We start from the raw sequence: 18,018 nt of genomic DNA, 5'->3' as shown, positions 1-18,018 counted from the left end.
GGCTATTATCAAAAAGACAACAAAAACAAGTGCTGAAAAGAATGTAGAGAAAAGTGAATCCTCATGTACTGTTGGTGAAAATGTAAATTGGTGCACTCTGGAAAACAGTATGGAGGTTCCTTAAAACATTAAAAATAGAATGCCCATATGATCCAGCAATTTCACTTCTAGGTGTTTTTCTAAAGAAAATAAAACACTAATTCAAAAAGAGAAATGCACCCTAATGTTCATTGCAGCATTATTTATAGTAGTCAAGATATGGAAGCAACCTACATGTCTATCAATAGATGATGGTTTAATAAGATGTAGTATATATATTACTGAGCATAAAAAAGAATGAAATCATGCCACTTGCAACAACATGGATGGACCAAGGGGTATTATGCTAAGTGAAATGTATCAGACAGAGAAAGACAAATACCTATGATTTCATGTATGTGTGGAATCTAAAAAACGAAACAAACAAAACAAGACAGAAACAGACTCATAGATACAGAGAAGAAACAGGTGATTGCCAGAAGGGAGGGGGTAGAGGCTTGAGTGAAATAGGTGAGGGACATTATAAGAGGTACATACTTCCATTACAAAATAATTGAGTCACAGGGATGAAATGTACAGCATAGGAAATATAGTCAACAATATTGTAATAACTTTATATGGTGACAGATGGTAACTAGACATATGGAGATGATCATCTCATAATGTATAGAAATATCAAATGACTATGTTGTGCACTTGGAACTAACATAATGTAGGTCAATTATACTTTGATTTTTTTAAATGGGCAAAATAATGGATACTTTACCAAAGAAGATATATACATGACAGACATATGAAAAGATGCTCAAAATCATATGTCTTTAAAGAACTGCAAATTAAAATAACAATGAGATACTACTACACACCTATTAGAATGAATCAACTCTGAGATACTGACCAAACCATATACTGGAGAGGATATGCAACAGCAGGAACTCTCATTCATTGCTGGTGAAAATGCAAAGTGGTACTAGCACTTTGGAAGACAGTTGGGTATTTCTAACATAGTTAAACACAGCCTTATCATATGATCCAACAATCACTCTCCTAGGTATTTAAATAAATTGAAAACGTATGTCCACATAAAAAACTGCACACGGATGTTTATAAGAGCTTTACTCATAACTGCCAAAACTTGGAAGCAACAAAGATGTGGTCAATAGGTGAGTGGATAGACACATTATGGTACACCCATACAATAGAATATTATTCAGTGATTAAAAGAAATGAGCTATCAGGTTTCAAAAAAACATGACAGAAGGTTAGATACATATTGATAAGTGAAAGAAGCCAATATGAAAATGCTACATACTGTACACCTTCAACTATATGATATTCTGGAAAAGGCAAAAATGTCAGTGGTTGCCAGCAGAGGTGTGGAGGGGACAAATAGGTGAAGCATATGGGATTTCTTGATCAATGAAACTATTCTGTAGGTTGGTGTAATGGTGGATACATGACATTATTCATTTCTCAATTTCTTAGACCAGTACAGGCATACCTTGGAGATACTGCAGGTTTGGTTCCAAACTACTGCAATAAAGTGAGTTGCATGAATTTTTTTGTTTCCCAGTGCATATAAAAGTTATGTTTATCCTATAGTCTATTAAATGTGCAATAGCATTATATGCTTAAAAATGCAATATCTGCAAAGAGCAATAAAAAGAAGTATGCCTATATAACCTAATTTAAATTTAGACTTTAGTTAATAATAATGTATCAATATTGGTCCATCCACTGTAACAAATATGCCACAGTAATACAAAATATTAATAATAGGGGAAATTATGTGGGAAGGGAAAAGGGGATATGGAAATTCTCTATACTTTCTGTTCAATTTTACTGTAAATTAAAGCTTTTTCAAGAATAATGCCTACTAATATTTTTTAAATTAAAATTTATATTTTAAAAAGTGGTTGAAGTGGAAAAATAATACAAAAATACATAACTTGCTTTTAATTTTTAAAAAGCAAACGAATAACAACAAAAAGAATAGTTCCATTGTCTTCACACTCCCATATGTTTACCTACTTTAAACATTCAGAATCAAAATCTAATTGGATGCCCTCATCTTTGGGGGAAGTAGCAAATGGAAGAGAAGAGAGTATCATTCCACATTGTTAACTTTTCATTACTGCTTACTATGTTTTGAAAAATACGTTTTTTCCTTTAAAAGGAAGTGAAAAAACAGTACACAAACTTATGGCAAATATCTGGAGACCATGAGAAAGAAAACACCCTTGGGCTCAATCTCTGGCTACTAGGAAATCAAACGTGACATTTTGCTTCCATTATTCTAAGACTTTTTACATACACTAACACTTTTGATCCCCATATAAGAGACTTTCACAAGAACTCTTGAGATCTAAAGAGATAATAAGCTTGTTTAAGGCCTCAGAACTAGTCAGGGCTGAAGCCAGAGCTAGAACTCATTATATTTCACCACAATGTTGCTGTCCATTGTAGAGATCCACACTGAAGGATTCATTACCATAAAATGCAGAGTTGGGAAAAACTAACCTGTTTGTTGGAATCAGAATAGAGTACCTTGGAGGAGGGGCAAGTGTCTGGAGCAGGAAACAGGGTGCCTTCTGGAGTGCTGCTAATGATGTTTCTGGATCCCTCTGTTTCGTTACCCAAGTATGTTTGGGTTGTGAAATTCATTGAATTATACACTTGGAATCTGTGCACTTTTCTATATGCATGTCATAATGCATTAAAAGTTTTTTTAAAGTGTCATTTTCCATGGAGAGGCTGGAATTTTTGGAATTCAGCCTAAAGCTCTGGCTTCACCACAAATCCATCCAACAAGTTTCACTGCGAGTGAGAGAGGTTTGAGGCAAAGAAAGGCGACCGCGGGTGGGTATGACGTCACATCTGGACTTTAGGACATCCCTGTATGCCCCGCCCCGGAGAACGACCTGGTGCTTTTACCTCAGACGAGTCGCGGGGCTCGGGGTCCACAGACCTGAAGCCCCAGGCCGGTTCCTGAGGCGGCTCAGCCATCTACCTCTCCCGGCTCCAGACGACGCCTGACCCCGTCGGGACTCCACGCGGCTGATATCGGACTCCAGGAGCAGGCTACGCTTTCCAGCTCAAGGCTGGGATGGTGACAGTGACACTGGAGCCGGAGGGCCGCTGCCCCTGGGACAAGCCGGTGCGCATCGCCGTGCGCGGCCTGGCCCCAGGGCAGCGGGTCACGCTGCGCGCGTCCCTGCGCGACGAGAAGGGCGCGCTCTTCCGGGCCCACGCGCGCTACTGCGCCGACGCCCACGGCGGGCTGGACCTGGGGCGCGCGCCCGCGCTGGGCGGCAGCTTCGCGGGGCTCGAGCCCATGGGGCTCTTTTGGGCTCTGGAGCCTGAGAAGCCTTTTTGGCGGTTTCTGAAGCGGGACGTGCAGACACCCTTCGCAGTGGAACTGGAGGTGCTCGACGGCCACGAGCCCGACACCGAGCGGCTCCTAGGCCGGGCGGTGCACGAGCGCGACTTCCTGCCGCCCGGGGTGCGGCGCGAGCCGGTGCGCGCGGGCCGGGTGCGCGCCACGCTCTTCCTGCCGCCAGGTGAGCCTGGGGTTCTGTGGGCGCGCGAGCGTGTTCGCTGGGCCGCTGAGGTTTCAGATACCACTTCCCAGGGAGTTTGGCTTGGGAGTAGGGCCAGAGAAGGGGATGTTGACTAAATCCCCTGACCTCACAGTCACAATGGAGGCTTTTGGTATGTTAGCGTCTCTGCTGTGCGTTTTGCTTGCATTATCTCATTTAGTCTCATATAATGGGCATTGTTATTATGCAGATAAGAAAAGACTGGATCGGGGTCTTTAAGATACACTTTGCTATTAATAATCACCCTGTAGATTTCTACACGCATCAGCTGATCGGTTTTACACTAAATGATAATGGTCAAGGAAGTTAGTTCCATATCTTCCTAGTGTCCTGAGTACATTGGGCCCCCTGCCCACTCTTTTATTTTCCTATCGCAGATCACACTTCACTGCCTTCCTCATCTAAAGCCTCGCCTATTTCTTTTTCTTCCCTCTAAGTAGACAGTTGAACCAAAAATAACGCCAAGGGTTGGCTCAACACAATATAGAGCTTTGTTTTAAGTTTTTAATTCTATGTCCAACCTCTAACAGAAGGAACACTGCAAATCAACACTGTCTAAAACGTTAAATTCCTCCTTCCATGATGTACTCGTTAGCCTTTGTTACTCTCCCTTACAACTAAAGATTCTTAGAACCTTTGAGATAATTTAACATAAATTCATGTGGAGGGTAAACTCATCAAGTACCTTGTAGACACCCCCCCCCCCCGCCACATACATAAGGAACTTGTATCTCTTTTCAATAAAGACTCAGGGAGCTGTTTTCTTTCCTTTGATTCACAGGAACCCACTAAATAATTTGGAAACATCTCTAAAATGAAAGCAAATTGTTTAAATTATATAGTACTTTCCTTTAATAATATTACTTTCTCTAGGACCTGGACCTTTCCCAGGGATCATTGACATCTTTGGTATTGGAGGAGGCCTTTTGGAGTATCGGGCCAGCCTTCTGGCTGGTCATGGCTTTGCCACGTTGGCTCTAGCTTATTATGACTTTGAAGATCTCCCCAAGAAATTTGACACCATACACCTCGATTACTTTGAAGAAGCCCTGTGCTACATGCTTCAACACACCCAGGTTCGCCTAATGTCCTTCATCATTCTCTCTAGAAATACCTCCAGAGAGGGCGTCACTTTGCACTCACCTGTGTCAGGTGCACTGATGCTACTCTACTCTTCCTTCTCAGAGATTTCTTTTGGAGAATTCCTTAGCTTTAGGTACCTACTCTACTTTTTCTGTCAGATGGAATAACAATGCAGAATTCATTGTAAAATTCATGTGATATTTTATTGACAGGAATTATGTTGTAATACTAAAACTCCTTTTGCAAGCAAGTGGAGTTTCTAACTTTTTTAGTTTTGCATTCTTGTTTTTTAATCTATATTTTTCTGATAGCAGAGAATGTTCTCAGATTTTGATGAGAACCTACTCACCCATTTCAGAAGCTAAGAACTATTCCTTTGGACTCTGAAGTCTTACTTTGTTTCTATAAAGTTAATCACTTGTGAATATTTGTTTAGATGAGATCTGATGAATTATTCACCTCTTGGAACAGAATTTGGTTCCACAGTTAGATACCCAGGAACAATGACTCTTTAACTCCACCTGAATGAGGCTCTGGACTTGACAGGCTCCATGAGACATTCATTCTTAGCAGATAGACTCTCTGGAACATTTGTAACCAATTCCCAAATTTGCCAGGGAGTTTAAGGTTAGTCTGCTATGTGTCCAGCAATATATTCTTTATGTGGGAAGAAATCCTTTGTCAGCTGAGGTTGAGTCTCTTGTGGCTAATTCACAAATTAAAGCTAACAGTATCTCTAGTTGCACTTAGAAAAATGTTTTTCTTTTGGGTAGATTCTTGACTCTCCTTCTTTTCTTCCAGGTAAAGGGCCCAGGCATTGGGCTTCTGGGCATTTCTTTAGGGGCTGATATTTGCCTCTCCATGGCCTCATTTTTGAAGAACATCTCAGCCACAGTCTCCATCAATGGATCTGCGTTGAGTGGAGACAAAGCCATATACTATAAGGAGAATAGCATCCCGCCATTGGGCCATGACCTGAGGAGAATGAAGGTAGCTTTCTCAGGCCTCCTGGACATTGTAGATATAAGGAATGATATTGTAGGGGGATGTAAGAACCCCTGCATGATTCCAATAGAAAAGGCCCAGGGGCCCATCCTCTTCATTGTTGGTCAGGATGACCATAACTGGAGGAGTGAGTTATATGCCCAGATAGCCTCAGAACGTTTACAGGCCCATGGAAAGGAAAAGCCCTGGATCATCTCTTACCCTGGGACTGGCCATTACATTGAGCCTCCTTACTTCCCTAAGTGCCCAGCTTCCCTGCACAAATTATTGGACAAACCTGTGATGTGGGGTGGGGAGCCCAGGGCTCATTCTAAGGCCCAGGTAGATGCTTGGAAGCAAATTCTAACCTTCTTCTGCAAACACCTGGGAGTATCTGCCAAATTGTAATGCATTGATCTGTTACTGACATGAGGGATTCAAGGTCAGATTTCTGTGTTTAATAATCTTATATGAATCAGTTGTCCCCTGGATAACATTAAATTCATGTCACTGGTATTAATGGTGTATTTCAGGTAAATTTTTGAGTGTTACTTTGTCATTAATTTTCCTAATGTAACACATACCTATTTTAGAAGATTCAGTTAGAAGTATACAATACAAAATAGTAAAAAGCATGCCCACTATTAACATTTGCGTTTTCATCTAGATTTTTTTACTTAACAATTTGAAGCGCAGATGAGATTTAAAGCTGAACAAGTACTGGGTTACTTTTTCCATTGCTGGGAGGCAATGGCCATCCAATGTTTGCTACTGTTTCAACTACTGGTAGCAGGGTAGAATTTTCATTGACCAAAAATATACTGAGAGGTATTGACAGAGGGAAAGCCAGACTGAAATTTTTCTCATGGAGCTCAGAGAAGAATCCTCTGGGAGGAGGAGTTAGGGTAAGAAGGGGATCATCTGGCTCTAGAACAGTTAAGTCCAAACTCTGTCCCAAGCAAGAGTGATTATGAACTATTTTCCTTCTTACTCAAAGAACAGACTTTGGAAAATCATACTGTCATGTTCTTAGGGGTATCATTCTTCACTTTCCTTGACATCAAGTCTACAAAGTATTGTGTAATTGTATTTGAAGTGATAACAGCTGAGAATTTTTGAAAACTAACGAAGACATCAAGCCACATATCTCAGAAGCACAATGTCTTATCTCGGGCTTCTTTAACGAAGTACCATGGACTGGGTGGCTTAAACAACAGATATTTTTTTCTCACAGTTCTGGAGACTGGGAAGTCCAAGATCAAGGTTCCAGCAGGTCCAGTTCCTGGTGAGGGCCTCTTCCTGGCTTACAGACACCTGCCATCTTCTTGTGTCCTCAACTGGCAGAGAGAGGAAGCTCTGGTTTCTCTTCCTCTTTTCATTAGGACACTAATCCCATCATGGGGGGGGGGGTCTCACTCATGACCTCTTTTAAACCTAACTGCCTCCCAAAGGCCCTACCTTCAGTTACCATCACATTAGGGTCTCAGATTTCAACATATGAATGTTGAAGGGACACATTCTGTTCGTAACAACCGTACACCTCAAGCAACTTAAATACAAAGAAAACCATATTTAACACATCACAGAAAAATTCTTTGTGGCAGTTTTATAACTTAATTACAAATTCTTTGACATTTCTGGCTAGAAACATACACTATGCCAAGACTAAATAAGAAAGAAAAAGACAACTTGAACAGACTAAACACTGGCAGTGAAATTGAATTTGTAATTTAAAAAACCAACCTCCCAGCAAACAAAAGTCCAGGACCAGATGGCTTCACAGGGGAATTCTACCAAACATGTAAAGATCAGTTGATACCTATCCTTCTCAAACTATTCAAAAAAAATTGAAGAGGACGAAATAATCCCAAAATCATTCTACAAGGCCACCACTACCTTGAATCCAAAACTAGGCAATGATGGTACAAAAAAAGAAATTACAGACCAATATCTTAGATGACTATAGATGCAAAAATTGTCAACAAAATGTTAGCAAACTGAATCCAACAATTTATAAAAATGATCATACACCACAGTAAATGGGATTTATTTCAGGCCTAACAGGATGGTTCAATATTCACAAATCATCAATGTGATACACCACATTGACAACAAGAAGGATAAAAATCACGTGATCATCACAATAGATGTAGAAAAAGCATTTGACAAAATTCAGTATCCATTCATGATAATGTTTTGCTTATATTTTCTTCTAGGAGGTTTATTGTATCTTATGTTTAAATCTTTGATCCATTTTGAGTTTATTTTTGTGTATGGTGTAAGGGGGTGTTCTAGCTTCATTGATTTATATGTTGCTGTCCAGTTTTCCCAACACCATTTGCTGAAGAGACTGTCTTTATTCCATTGTATATTCTTCCCTCCTTTGTCGAAGATTAGTTGACCAAAAGTTTGTGGGTTCATTTCTGGGCTCTCTGTTCTGTTCCATTGGTCTATAAGTCTGTTTTTGTACCAATACCATGCTGTTTTGATGACTGTAGCTCTATAGTATTGTCTGAAGTCTGGGAGACAGTCTTGCTACTTCTATTTAACATTGTATTAGAAGTCCTAGCCACAGCATCAGACAAGAAAGAGAAATAAAAGCATCCAAATTGGAAGAGAAGTAAAACTATCACTATTTGCAGATGACATGATACTATATATGGAAAACTCTGAAAACTAAAAAACAAAACAAAACAAAAAAAAAACCCAAAACTACTAGAATTAATAAATGAATTCAGTAAAGTTGCAGGATACAAGATTAATATGCAGAAATCTGTTGCTTTGCCAACAACAACAACAACAACAACAACAACAACAACAACAACAAAAACCATTTAAAATTGCATCAAAAAGAATAAATTGCCTAGGAATAAACTTAGCCAAGGATGTGAAGGACCTATACTCTGAAAAGTATAAAACATTGATGAAGAAAATTGAAGATGATACAAAGAAATGGAAAGATATTTTGTATTCTTGGATTGGAAGAATTAATAGTTAAAATGACCATACAAGCAACCTACAGTCCTTATTAAAATATCTATTTTATGGATTTAATGCAATCCTTATCAAAATATCCATGACATTTTTCACAGCAGTAGTAGAATAATCCTAAAATTTATATGGAAACACAAAAGACCCTGAACTACCAAAACAATCTTGAGAGAAAAGAACAAAGTTGGAGGTATCATGCCCCCTGTCTTCAGACTACTACCAAGCTACAGTTATCAAAATAGCATAGTACTGGTGCAAAAACAATCATACAGATCAATGGAACTGAATAGAGAGCCCAGAAATAAACCCACGCACCTATGGTCAATTAATCTACAACAAAGGAAGCAAGATTATACAATAGCAAAAAGACAGTGTCTTCAATAAACTGTTAGTGCTGAGAAAAGTGGACAGCTACATGTAAAACAATGAAATTAGAACAATTTCCTCATGCCACATACAAAAGTTAACTCAAAATAGATTAAAGACCTAAATGTAAGACCTGAAACCAAAAAACTTCTAGAAGAAACACAGACAGAATACTCTTTGACATAAATCATAGCAATAATTTTGGGATCTTCCCCTAAGGCAAAAGAAATAAGAGCAAAAACAAGCAAATGTTACCTAATTAAACTTAAAAGGTTTTGCACTGCAAAGGAAACTAAACAAAATGAAAAGACAACCTACTGAATGGAAGAAAATATTTGCAAATATATGACCAACAAGGGAGTTATGTCCAAAATACATAAACAACCCATACAACTGAATATCAAAAAGAACAAAACAACCCAATTAAAAAATTGTCAGAAGACCTGAATAGACATTTTTCCAAAGACAATGTACAGATGGCTAACAGGCACATGAAGAGAGGCTCAACATCACTAGTCATTAGAGAAATGCAAATCAAAACTGCAATGAGAAATCACCACACACCTACCTATCAGAATGGCTATCATCAAAAAGCCTATAAATAAGAAATGTTTGTGAGGATGTGAAGGAAGAGGAACCCCTGTACACCACTGGTGGGAATGTAAATTGGTACAGCCACTATAGAAAACAGTATGGAGTTTCCTCAAAAAATTAAAAATAGCTTTACCAGATGATCCCAGCAATTCCACTCTGGGGTATGTATCCAGAAAAAATGAAAACACTGTTTTCCAGAGTCCATGTTCCTCGTCAGTCCAATCCAAAGTCAGAAAATTTGGACTTGCATTTGAAATTGTGACCATTCACAACAGCCTGCCGGAGGTTGGGAGCTTTTACACTACTCTCATTGAAAGGTGAAAATTAGAAACTATGGCATTAATATTAATGACTGCATTACTAAGACTCTGTGGAGGATGCTGAGAGTTACAATAGTTGATTTTTCTGGTTTGATTTTCTTTTTTCTTAGAGTAATATCAAAGCCAAAAACGATGGTTTTACTTTTACTAACCTAATGTAAATGTTTATCTAGACTGTTTTTAAATGTGTTTCTTTGTGAATGCTTCATCTGGCTCCAGGAAGCCTGTGTCAGCTGTATAAGTTGGTACTTGGGCACTTAATGTTTTTCTAAGAAACATGTTTTGGATCCTGTACTCTAATAAATCATTATTTTTTAAAATTATTTTTAAATTAAAAAAATGAAAACACTAATTTGAAAAGGTATATGAAGTCCAGTGTTAAAAGCAGCATTATTTATAATAGTCGAGACATAGAAGCAACCCAAGTGTCCATGAACAGATGAATGGATAAAGAAGAGGTGTTATGTGTATACAATGGAATTCTACTCAGCCATTAAAAATAATGTTATTCTGCCATTTGCAGCAATACAGATCTACCTAGAGAATGTTGTGCTTAGTGAAATAAGAAGTCAGAGAAAGACAAATACTGTATGTTATCACTTATCTGTGGAATCTAAAAAATAAAATAAATATATATGGCAAAACAGAAACAGACTCACATATGTAGAGAACAAATTAGTGGTTACCACTGGGGAGAGAAAAGGAGGCAAGGGCAAGATAGAGACATGGGATTAAGAGCTACAAACTACCCTATATAAAATAGACAAGCAACAAGGATAAATGGTATAGCACAGGGAATTACAGCCATTATCTTGTAATAACTTTAAATGAAGTATAACCTATAAAAACACTAAATCACTATGCTATACACCTAAAACTAATATAATGTAAATCAACTACATTTCAATACAAACAAACAAACAATAAATAATACACATAGAATAAATAGCATATATAGGAGGGGGTAAATGGAGGTGAAGTGTTCCAACATCATTGCATTTCCCAGAAAGTGGTAAAAATACTGATTTATATTAGATGTTAATAAACCAACAGAGAATATTACAGTGAGCTAATAGAGGAGGCAAATGGGATTTTTTTTTTTTTAATCCAAAGGAAGAGAAAAAACTTGTAGAGAACAAGCAGGATACAAAGTAAGTAATAAAGTTGTAGATTTAAACTCAAGAATTTCAGTAATTACACTAATGTAAATGGGCTATATATTCCAATAAAGGACAGCAAAGAAGGCTGGTTATCCTATGATGTTTAATTCTGTACTCTAAAAATTAAAGTATTAGATCATGCATAGTATTGATTTCCTATCAGAGAATTAAAAATGGACACCTTAACCTCAAGTGACAGTGGGTACATATGCAGGGTATAAAGTAAAAGTATAAGATAAGAGAATTATGTTTAAACCTTGTTCTAAAATTTTATCATTGATAAATAATGAAATCCAGTCTTACTGAAAATTAAAGCCAGTTTAACCAATCTGTTTAAGCTCTTTATCCCCTATGTATATTCAAAATTGATTTATACTAGGTATTCATAATATAGCCTTCATTTTGCCAAGTGGAAATAAATCTGCTGAGTACCTTATTGAAAGGAACTCCAAAGATATGAGAAAGCTTTTATTCTCTATTCTGTTTTCTGGTGTTGTCTTCAGTCATCTAACTTCATTCAAATATTTATTGAAAGTGTACTCTGAAAAAAAAAAGGAAGTGTACTTTGTGGCAGGCAGAGTTCCAAGCTCATGGTAAAGATGAACAAAGCTAACAAAGTCTTTGCTGTCAAGGAGTATTTATTCTAGTTTGGAAGTCAAAAAATAAAATGAGAAGGCTATGAAGAATAAAAAGCAGAAAAAGATTAGAACATGATGAGGGAGGTGACATTTTAAATAAATGGGTCAGGGAAGGCATGTATAGGAATAGGTGGTCTTTGAACAGAGACCTGATTGAGGATGAGGGAGAGAGTTGAACTTCAGGTTGAGGGAGTGATAGAGGCAGAGACCACAGTGGAAGCATGTGCTTGGTCTTAAGCCAAGCAGGAGAAGGAAGGAGGTGTAGAAAATGAGCTCAGAGAGGTAGCCAGGGGATACCTGTGATTACGGGAAGCCAATGGGGAGTTGAAAATGACGTGATCTAAGTTAAGCTTTCAAAATATCATTCTGCTTACTCTATGGAGAATCAATTGTAGGTAGGCAGTGTTAGCTTTCAGGCAGTGAGGCCATTTGGAAGGCTACTTTAGTCATCCAGGCGAGAATCACTTTAGAGTAGGGTGCTAGCAGTGCGGGTGATGTATAGTGGTCAGATCAGGATACCTTGCAAAGTAGAGCAGTTGGGTTCCTGATGGATACAATGTGGGATGAAAAAAAAAATCCAAGAATGACTCCAAGCTTCCCCCCCCCCCCCCAAGCATGTAAGCAGATGGAAGAATAGTGTTGCCATTTACAGAAACAGAGAACCCTGAGGAAAGAACAAATTTGGGGTGAAAAAAGTCAAGATTTCCATTTCTGTCATTTTAAGTTTGCCTGTTGGACATTCAAGTGAAGATGCCGAGTAGAGAGCCAGACCGTCAAGTCTGAATCTCAGAGAAGACATGAAAGCCGGAAATGTAAATGTGAGAATCAACAATCAGGAAATTGGACGGTGAGTGTTAAAAAAAAACTGGGAAGTAAGAGGATCAATATTAATTTTACATTAAAATCCACCATGAGTCCAGACTAGCAAACTACATTAAATCCTAATATATAAAAATGTATGGGCTTTTTTTTTCCAGGTGAGTTACCTGAATCAATTCTCCCACTAAAAACAACTAATACTCCTGGATAAAACATCTTCTAAAAGCATTTGTTGAGACATGGAAACAGCCTAAATGTCCATCAACAGGTGACTGGATAAAGAAGATGTGGTATATTTATACAATGGAATACTACTCAGCCATAAAAACAGACAACATAATGCCATTTGCAGCAACATGGATGCTCCTGGAGAATGTCATTCTAAGTGAAATAAGCCAGAAAGAGAAAGAAAAATACCATATGAGATCGCTCATATGTGGAATCTAAAAAACAAAAACAAAGACAAAAAAACAAAGCATAAATACAAAACAGAAATAGACTCATAGACATAGAATACAAACTTGTGGTTACCAAGAGGGCAGATGGTGGGAAAGGATAGACAGGATTTCAAAATTGTAGAATAGATAAACAAGATTATACTGTATAGCACAGGGAAATATACACAAGTTCTTTTGGTAGCTCACAGAGAAAAAAAAAGTGACAGTGAATGTATATATGTTCATGTATAACTGAAAAATTGTGCTCTACACTGGAATTTGACACAACATTGTAAAATGATTATAAATCAATAACAAATGTTAAAAAAATAAAAATAAAAGCATTTGTTGATCTGACAAGAAAGAAAAGAAATTCTGTGGTCAGGGACTGAGTGAAGGTGGGAATGCTGAGGAAAGCAGAACTCTGCAAGCAGCTCGTTTTCTGAGAGCATTTGCTGAATGTCATATTGATGTATTGACACATTTCATTATATAATATCAAAAAATCACATTAGTGAATACACAACTAATGATCTTATTTTTAGAAAAGTTTAAATATCAGACAGCTGTCAAGCTCACAGTGGTTGAAGGCAGGTTTTCCTAAATTCTAGTTTTTTTCTTGAAAGGTCAAATTTCATCACTGATGACAAAGTTGTTTTCTTTGAAGAGACAGGTTCACTAAGCTCATTTTTGGAAGAATGTCTGCCAAATACCGAAGCTTTAATGACCATAGTTGTCAATCATTCTTTCAAGTAAATTCGTGTTCTATGAAAAAAGTGGCTAGTTCAGCTTATGACTCCATCATACACGTGCTTTTACTTAAGATACTGTTGTGGGTAGGGTGGGTATAGCTCGGTGGTAGAGTGGGTTCAATCCCCAGTACCTTCATTTAAAAAAAAAAAGATAACTGTCATATTTCTGTTGCAGCAGAAGTGCTTTCTTTTTAAAATTTTTTATTTTTCATTTTTATCTTATTTACTGTTTTCTGCAACAGAAGTGCTTTATGTATACTTCTCAATTTGTCAGACAATATTTTTAAACATGGTTTTTAAAAAAATTTTATTTTTTTATTGAAGTATAGTTGGTTTACAATGTTATGTCAATTTCTGATGTACAGCATAATATTTCACTCATATGTATACATACATATATTCTTTTTTTATTATTTTTTCATATTCTTTTTCATTATAGGTTACTACAAGATATTGAAAATAGTTCCCTATGCTATGCAGTAGAAACTTGTTGTTTATCTATTGTATACATGCAAATCTCAGACTCCCAATTTATCCCTTTCTCCCTCTTCCCTCCAATAACCGTAAGTTTCTTTTCTGTTGGTGAGTCTGTTTCTGTAAAAAACATGTTTAAGGTGAAAATTTAATAAAACTAATACATTTTATAGCTTCATCAAGGAATTCCTAATTGTAACTGACTTTTTTTTCTTGCTAGTGCATGGTGATGAGGAATACTGTATGTTTGGTTTTTTTTTAAACATTTCTTTATTGAGTTATAATCATTTTACAATGTTGTGTCAAATTCCAGTGTAGAGCACAATTTTTCAGTTATACATGAACATATATATATTCATTGTCAAATTTTTTCTCTGTGAGCTACCATAAGATCTTGTATATATTTCCCTGTGCTATACAGTATAATCTTGTTTGTCTATTCTGCATTTTGAAATCCCAGTCTGTCCCTTCCCACCCCCTGCCTCCTTGGCAACCACAAGTTTGTATTCTATGTCTATGGGTCTGTTTCTGTTTTGTATTTATGTTTTGTTTTGGTTTTTTGTTTTAGATTCCACATATGAGCGATCTCATATGGTATACTGTTTGTTACAGCACCTTTCTTAATGCTAAAGCAGTAGCAGTTTTAGCCGTCATTGCTTCTGCAACATCAGTACAAATGTCAACACAGTGAAAAAGGCACAGATCATCTTAGTATTATTATGAAGTAGTTTTGACCCTTACCCTGGGGTCTGTAGACCAACTCTGAGAACACTTATCCTAAAGTAACCCTTTATATATCCCCAGGGAACAAAAACAGGAATATTAATAGCAGCATTGTTTGTACTAGAAAAAAACTGGAAACTATCAAAATGTCTATTAACAGTAGAATGGATAAATTGTGGACTATTCATAAGATGCAATATGATGAAGCAGTGAAAATTAATGAACCACAGTGACCCAACACATAACATAGATGAATCTCAGGAAAAATATTGAATATAAAAGGCAATTGCAGAAAAATAAATAAAATGGTTTTTTAATTATGACACGAAAAGCACAAGTAAAATACTAAATAAGTTGGACTTCCTTACAATAAAAACTTTTGCACTTCAAAGGACAGCATCAAGAAAGTGAAAGACAACCCACAGAATGGGGAAAGACATCTGTAAATCATGTATCTGATAAGGGACTTGTGTCTAAAATATATAAAGAACTCTTATAACCTAATAAGATAAATAACCTAATTTAAACATGCAATGGCTCTGAATAGACATTTCCCCAAAGAAGGTATACAAATGACCAATAAACACATGAAAAGATGCTCAATATCATTAGGCTTCAGGAAAATGCAAATATAGCCACAGTGAGATTCCACTTTATATTCACTAAGATGGCTGTAATAAAAAAAGATAAAAAGAAGTGTTGATGAGGGTGTGAAGAAATTGGAACCCTCATACACTGCTAGTGGGATTGTAAAATGGTGCAGTCACTTTGGAATTCTGGCTTTGCCTCAAAAGTTAAACACAGAATTGCAATATGACCCAGCAATTCCAGTCCTAAATATATATTCAAAACAAATGAGAACTACATACACACAAAAACTTGTACATGACTATTTAAACTGGAATTAGGAAACTGAACTCATTTCCACGGGCTTATAATCTGTATTGTCTAAAGGCAATCATATAAAATTATGAATATAAATGAAATTAATAAAATTTAACTGTTGGAGACAACATATTACTCCACCCATATAGCAAAACGCATTCAGGAGGAGCAGACAAGACAACAGTTGGTTGTTGATTACCAACTTGTTCACTAGAATGCAAAGAAACTGGCATTCCTATTTTCCCAAGATTTACATCCTTCTATAGCATATAACTAATCTTCCAAATAGTCAGAGGCTAGAGCTATTGCAAGGCATGGATGATGCTGGTGATAAAGAATTGGCCAATAAGAATGTACTTTTGTGAGCCAATGTTTTATTCTGTTCATACAACAGTTGCTTGGGCAAAATATTTTGTCATTGCTTACTGGTAATTTAATAAAATTACAAAAGTATTTGATGTAGCATCTGAGTTAATTTCTCAAACTTCCTAGTAACAGCTGCAGGTGGGGCAAAATTCTCTTAAGTGCTCAGTTTGGTAACTTCCATATTTCAAAGTTCTGGAAACTGAGCCAAAAGAGGGCTCACTGGGATAAGGATGAATTAGTTATTGTACCCAGACAAGTGGCTGTCTTGAAATCTATGCTTTCCACTTAAACTTAATCTCACTGAATGTATGGAACCTTCCCTTAAAGACTAAGGATGAGGCCCCTCAAAGGGAGAGACACGTAACCCTAATGTCCTTTCTTTCTAGATCCATTACAATATTGTTACCAAGTCCAAACTCATTCTGCTTGTCGCATAACAAGCCGATAAATCGGGAGATGAGTTGTTGGGGTTAGGAATAACGACTTTATTAGGAAAGCCAGCAGATCAAGAAGATGGCAGACTAATGTTCTGGAGAACCATCTTATCCAAGTCAGAATTCAGGCTCCTTTTATATTAAAAAGGGGGGAGGGTGTAGTTGGCTGTTGCAAAATTCTTGGGATCGCAATCCACAATCCTTTGTTCTTGCAGCTGTCCAGGTAGGTCAGGTCATAATGTTCTTGTAAACATCCTACAAGACAAATATTATCCTCTGTTCTGCAACTTTTTATCTCCATATGAATGGAAAAGTGTTCGACCCTTAAAGGTCAGAATCTTGAGAATGGGCTACCCTGTATATTTCAGGCTCTAGGTAACATTCTTTTACAAAAGGTGCAGAACCAGCATGACTAAGCACAGGAAACAGCATGGGGTTAGAGCTAACAGAACAGATCTAATACAGAGTCAGATTTGTTCTTCCCTATTGCAATGACAGATTCATCTGGAGAAACCATGTGCCTGAATCCAGATGCTTTGGACGAGAGAAATATTCAAGAATTTCAGGGAATTTTAGGTACAGGATCAGACATAATGCAAATTCTTGGAAACCTCAATCAAAGAGGAAAGACTAAGTGTTCAAGGATATGGAAGAGCAAGGATCTGAGGTAGACAAGTTTTACTAAAACCTACAAGTTAGACACAGACAACTAAAGGAATCTGCTAGGGTGGTTCCATCACTCCAACTTTTTATTTTGAAGTAATTTTAGACTTAAGAAAATGTTGTAAAAATAGTCCAGCTATACTCTTCATCTGTTTTCCCTTAATATTAACATCTTACATAACCATAGTACAAATATCAAAATCAGGAAGTTAACATTGATACAATACTATTAACCAGGACAGTATTACTGAAATTAAGTTATTGCTATCTTGGAGAAAGAACTTACTCAAATGGATAGTATTCTGGCTGCTAAAAAACAAAAAGTGAAGCTCTCTTGTCCCACCAAAATGGTAACAGAAAATAGTACCAGGCCCAGGATCATCAGGGAAATCACACTTATGGTACTGGAGTAACTAAGCATCTGCCTCCACCTCCAGCCTTTTCCTGTTTAACTGTCAGTTGGGTTATCAGAAAAGTAAATGGATCTGGGATGTTGACTGAGGATTACAGAAAACAAAATGAATTTTGTGTTAACTGTGGCTGACATTGTTTCTCTATAGGAAGAGCTTTCTAAATCACCTTAGATTGAAATCGTTTTGATTTTACAAGGGCATTGTTTTCAATCCCAGTATGTTTTAAAAACAACAGCAGTTTGCTCTCTCTTGGCAGTCAGTGATTTACCTTTACAGTC

General features: G+C 37.1%; 2 protein-coding genes across 6 annotated transcripts in view; one reads left to right on the top strand and one right to left on the bottom strand.

The window, feature by feature from the left end:
* HEATR4 (HEAT repeat containing 4) overlaps positions 1 to 18,018 on the bottom strand; it is a 106,308-nt gene that overhangs the window by 69,682 nt on the left and 18,608 nt on the right. The window contains exon 1 of one of the 3 annotated variants that reach the window (XM_045522783.2): positions 2,974 to 3,120. The exons of 1 other annotated variant lie outside the window; for it this stretch is intronic. The gene's annotated coding sequence lies outside the window, so the exon portion shown is untranslated. Of the gene's footprint in view, positions 1 to 2,559; positions 2,757 to 2,973; positions 3,121 to 18,018 lie in introns of those variants that run through there. One more of the 3 variants, XM_074365277.1, reaches the window with a different exon arrangement.
* ACOT4 (acyl-CoA thioesterase 4) lies at positions 3,146 to 16,317 on the top strand. Of its 3 annotated transcripts, XR_012507463.1 has the most exons (5): positions 3,146 to 3,599; positions 4,512 to 4,714; positions 5,523 to 5,711; positions 12,499 to 12,621; positions 12,752 to 16,317. XR_012507463.1 is itself a non-coding variant. In XM_074365282.1 (4 exons), the coding sequence occupies exons 1-4, from the start codon at positions 3,146 to 3,148 to the stop codon at positions 7,093 to 7,095; spliced, it is 1,002 nt and encodes a 333-aa protein (XP_074221383.1). In that variant the 3' UTR covers positions 7,096 to 10,296. The 3 variants fall into 3 exon arrangements, 2 of the variants coding, with proteins under 2 accessions (XP_074221383.1, XP_074221382.1); XM_074365282.1 differs by lacking the exons at positions 12,499 to 12,621; positions 12,752 to 16,317 and adding an exon at positions 6,940 to 10,296; XM_074365281.1 differs by lacking the exons at positions 12,499 to 12,621; positions 12,752 to 16,317 and having other exon boundaries at positions 5,523 to 7,082.

Source organism: Camelus bactrianus, chromosome 6 (assembly GCF_048773025.1).
Source record: "Camelus bactrianus isolate YW-2024 breed Bactrian camel chromosome 6, ASM4877302v1, whole genome shotgun sequence".
In the NCBI taxonomy this organism is placed as follows: domain Eukaryota; kingdom Metazoa; phylum Chordata; class Mammalia; order Artiodactyla; family Camelidae; genus Camelus; species Camelus bactrianus.
Note: the sequence above shows the minus strand (reverse complement) of the source record. Positions and strands in the feature narration are given on the sequence as shown.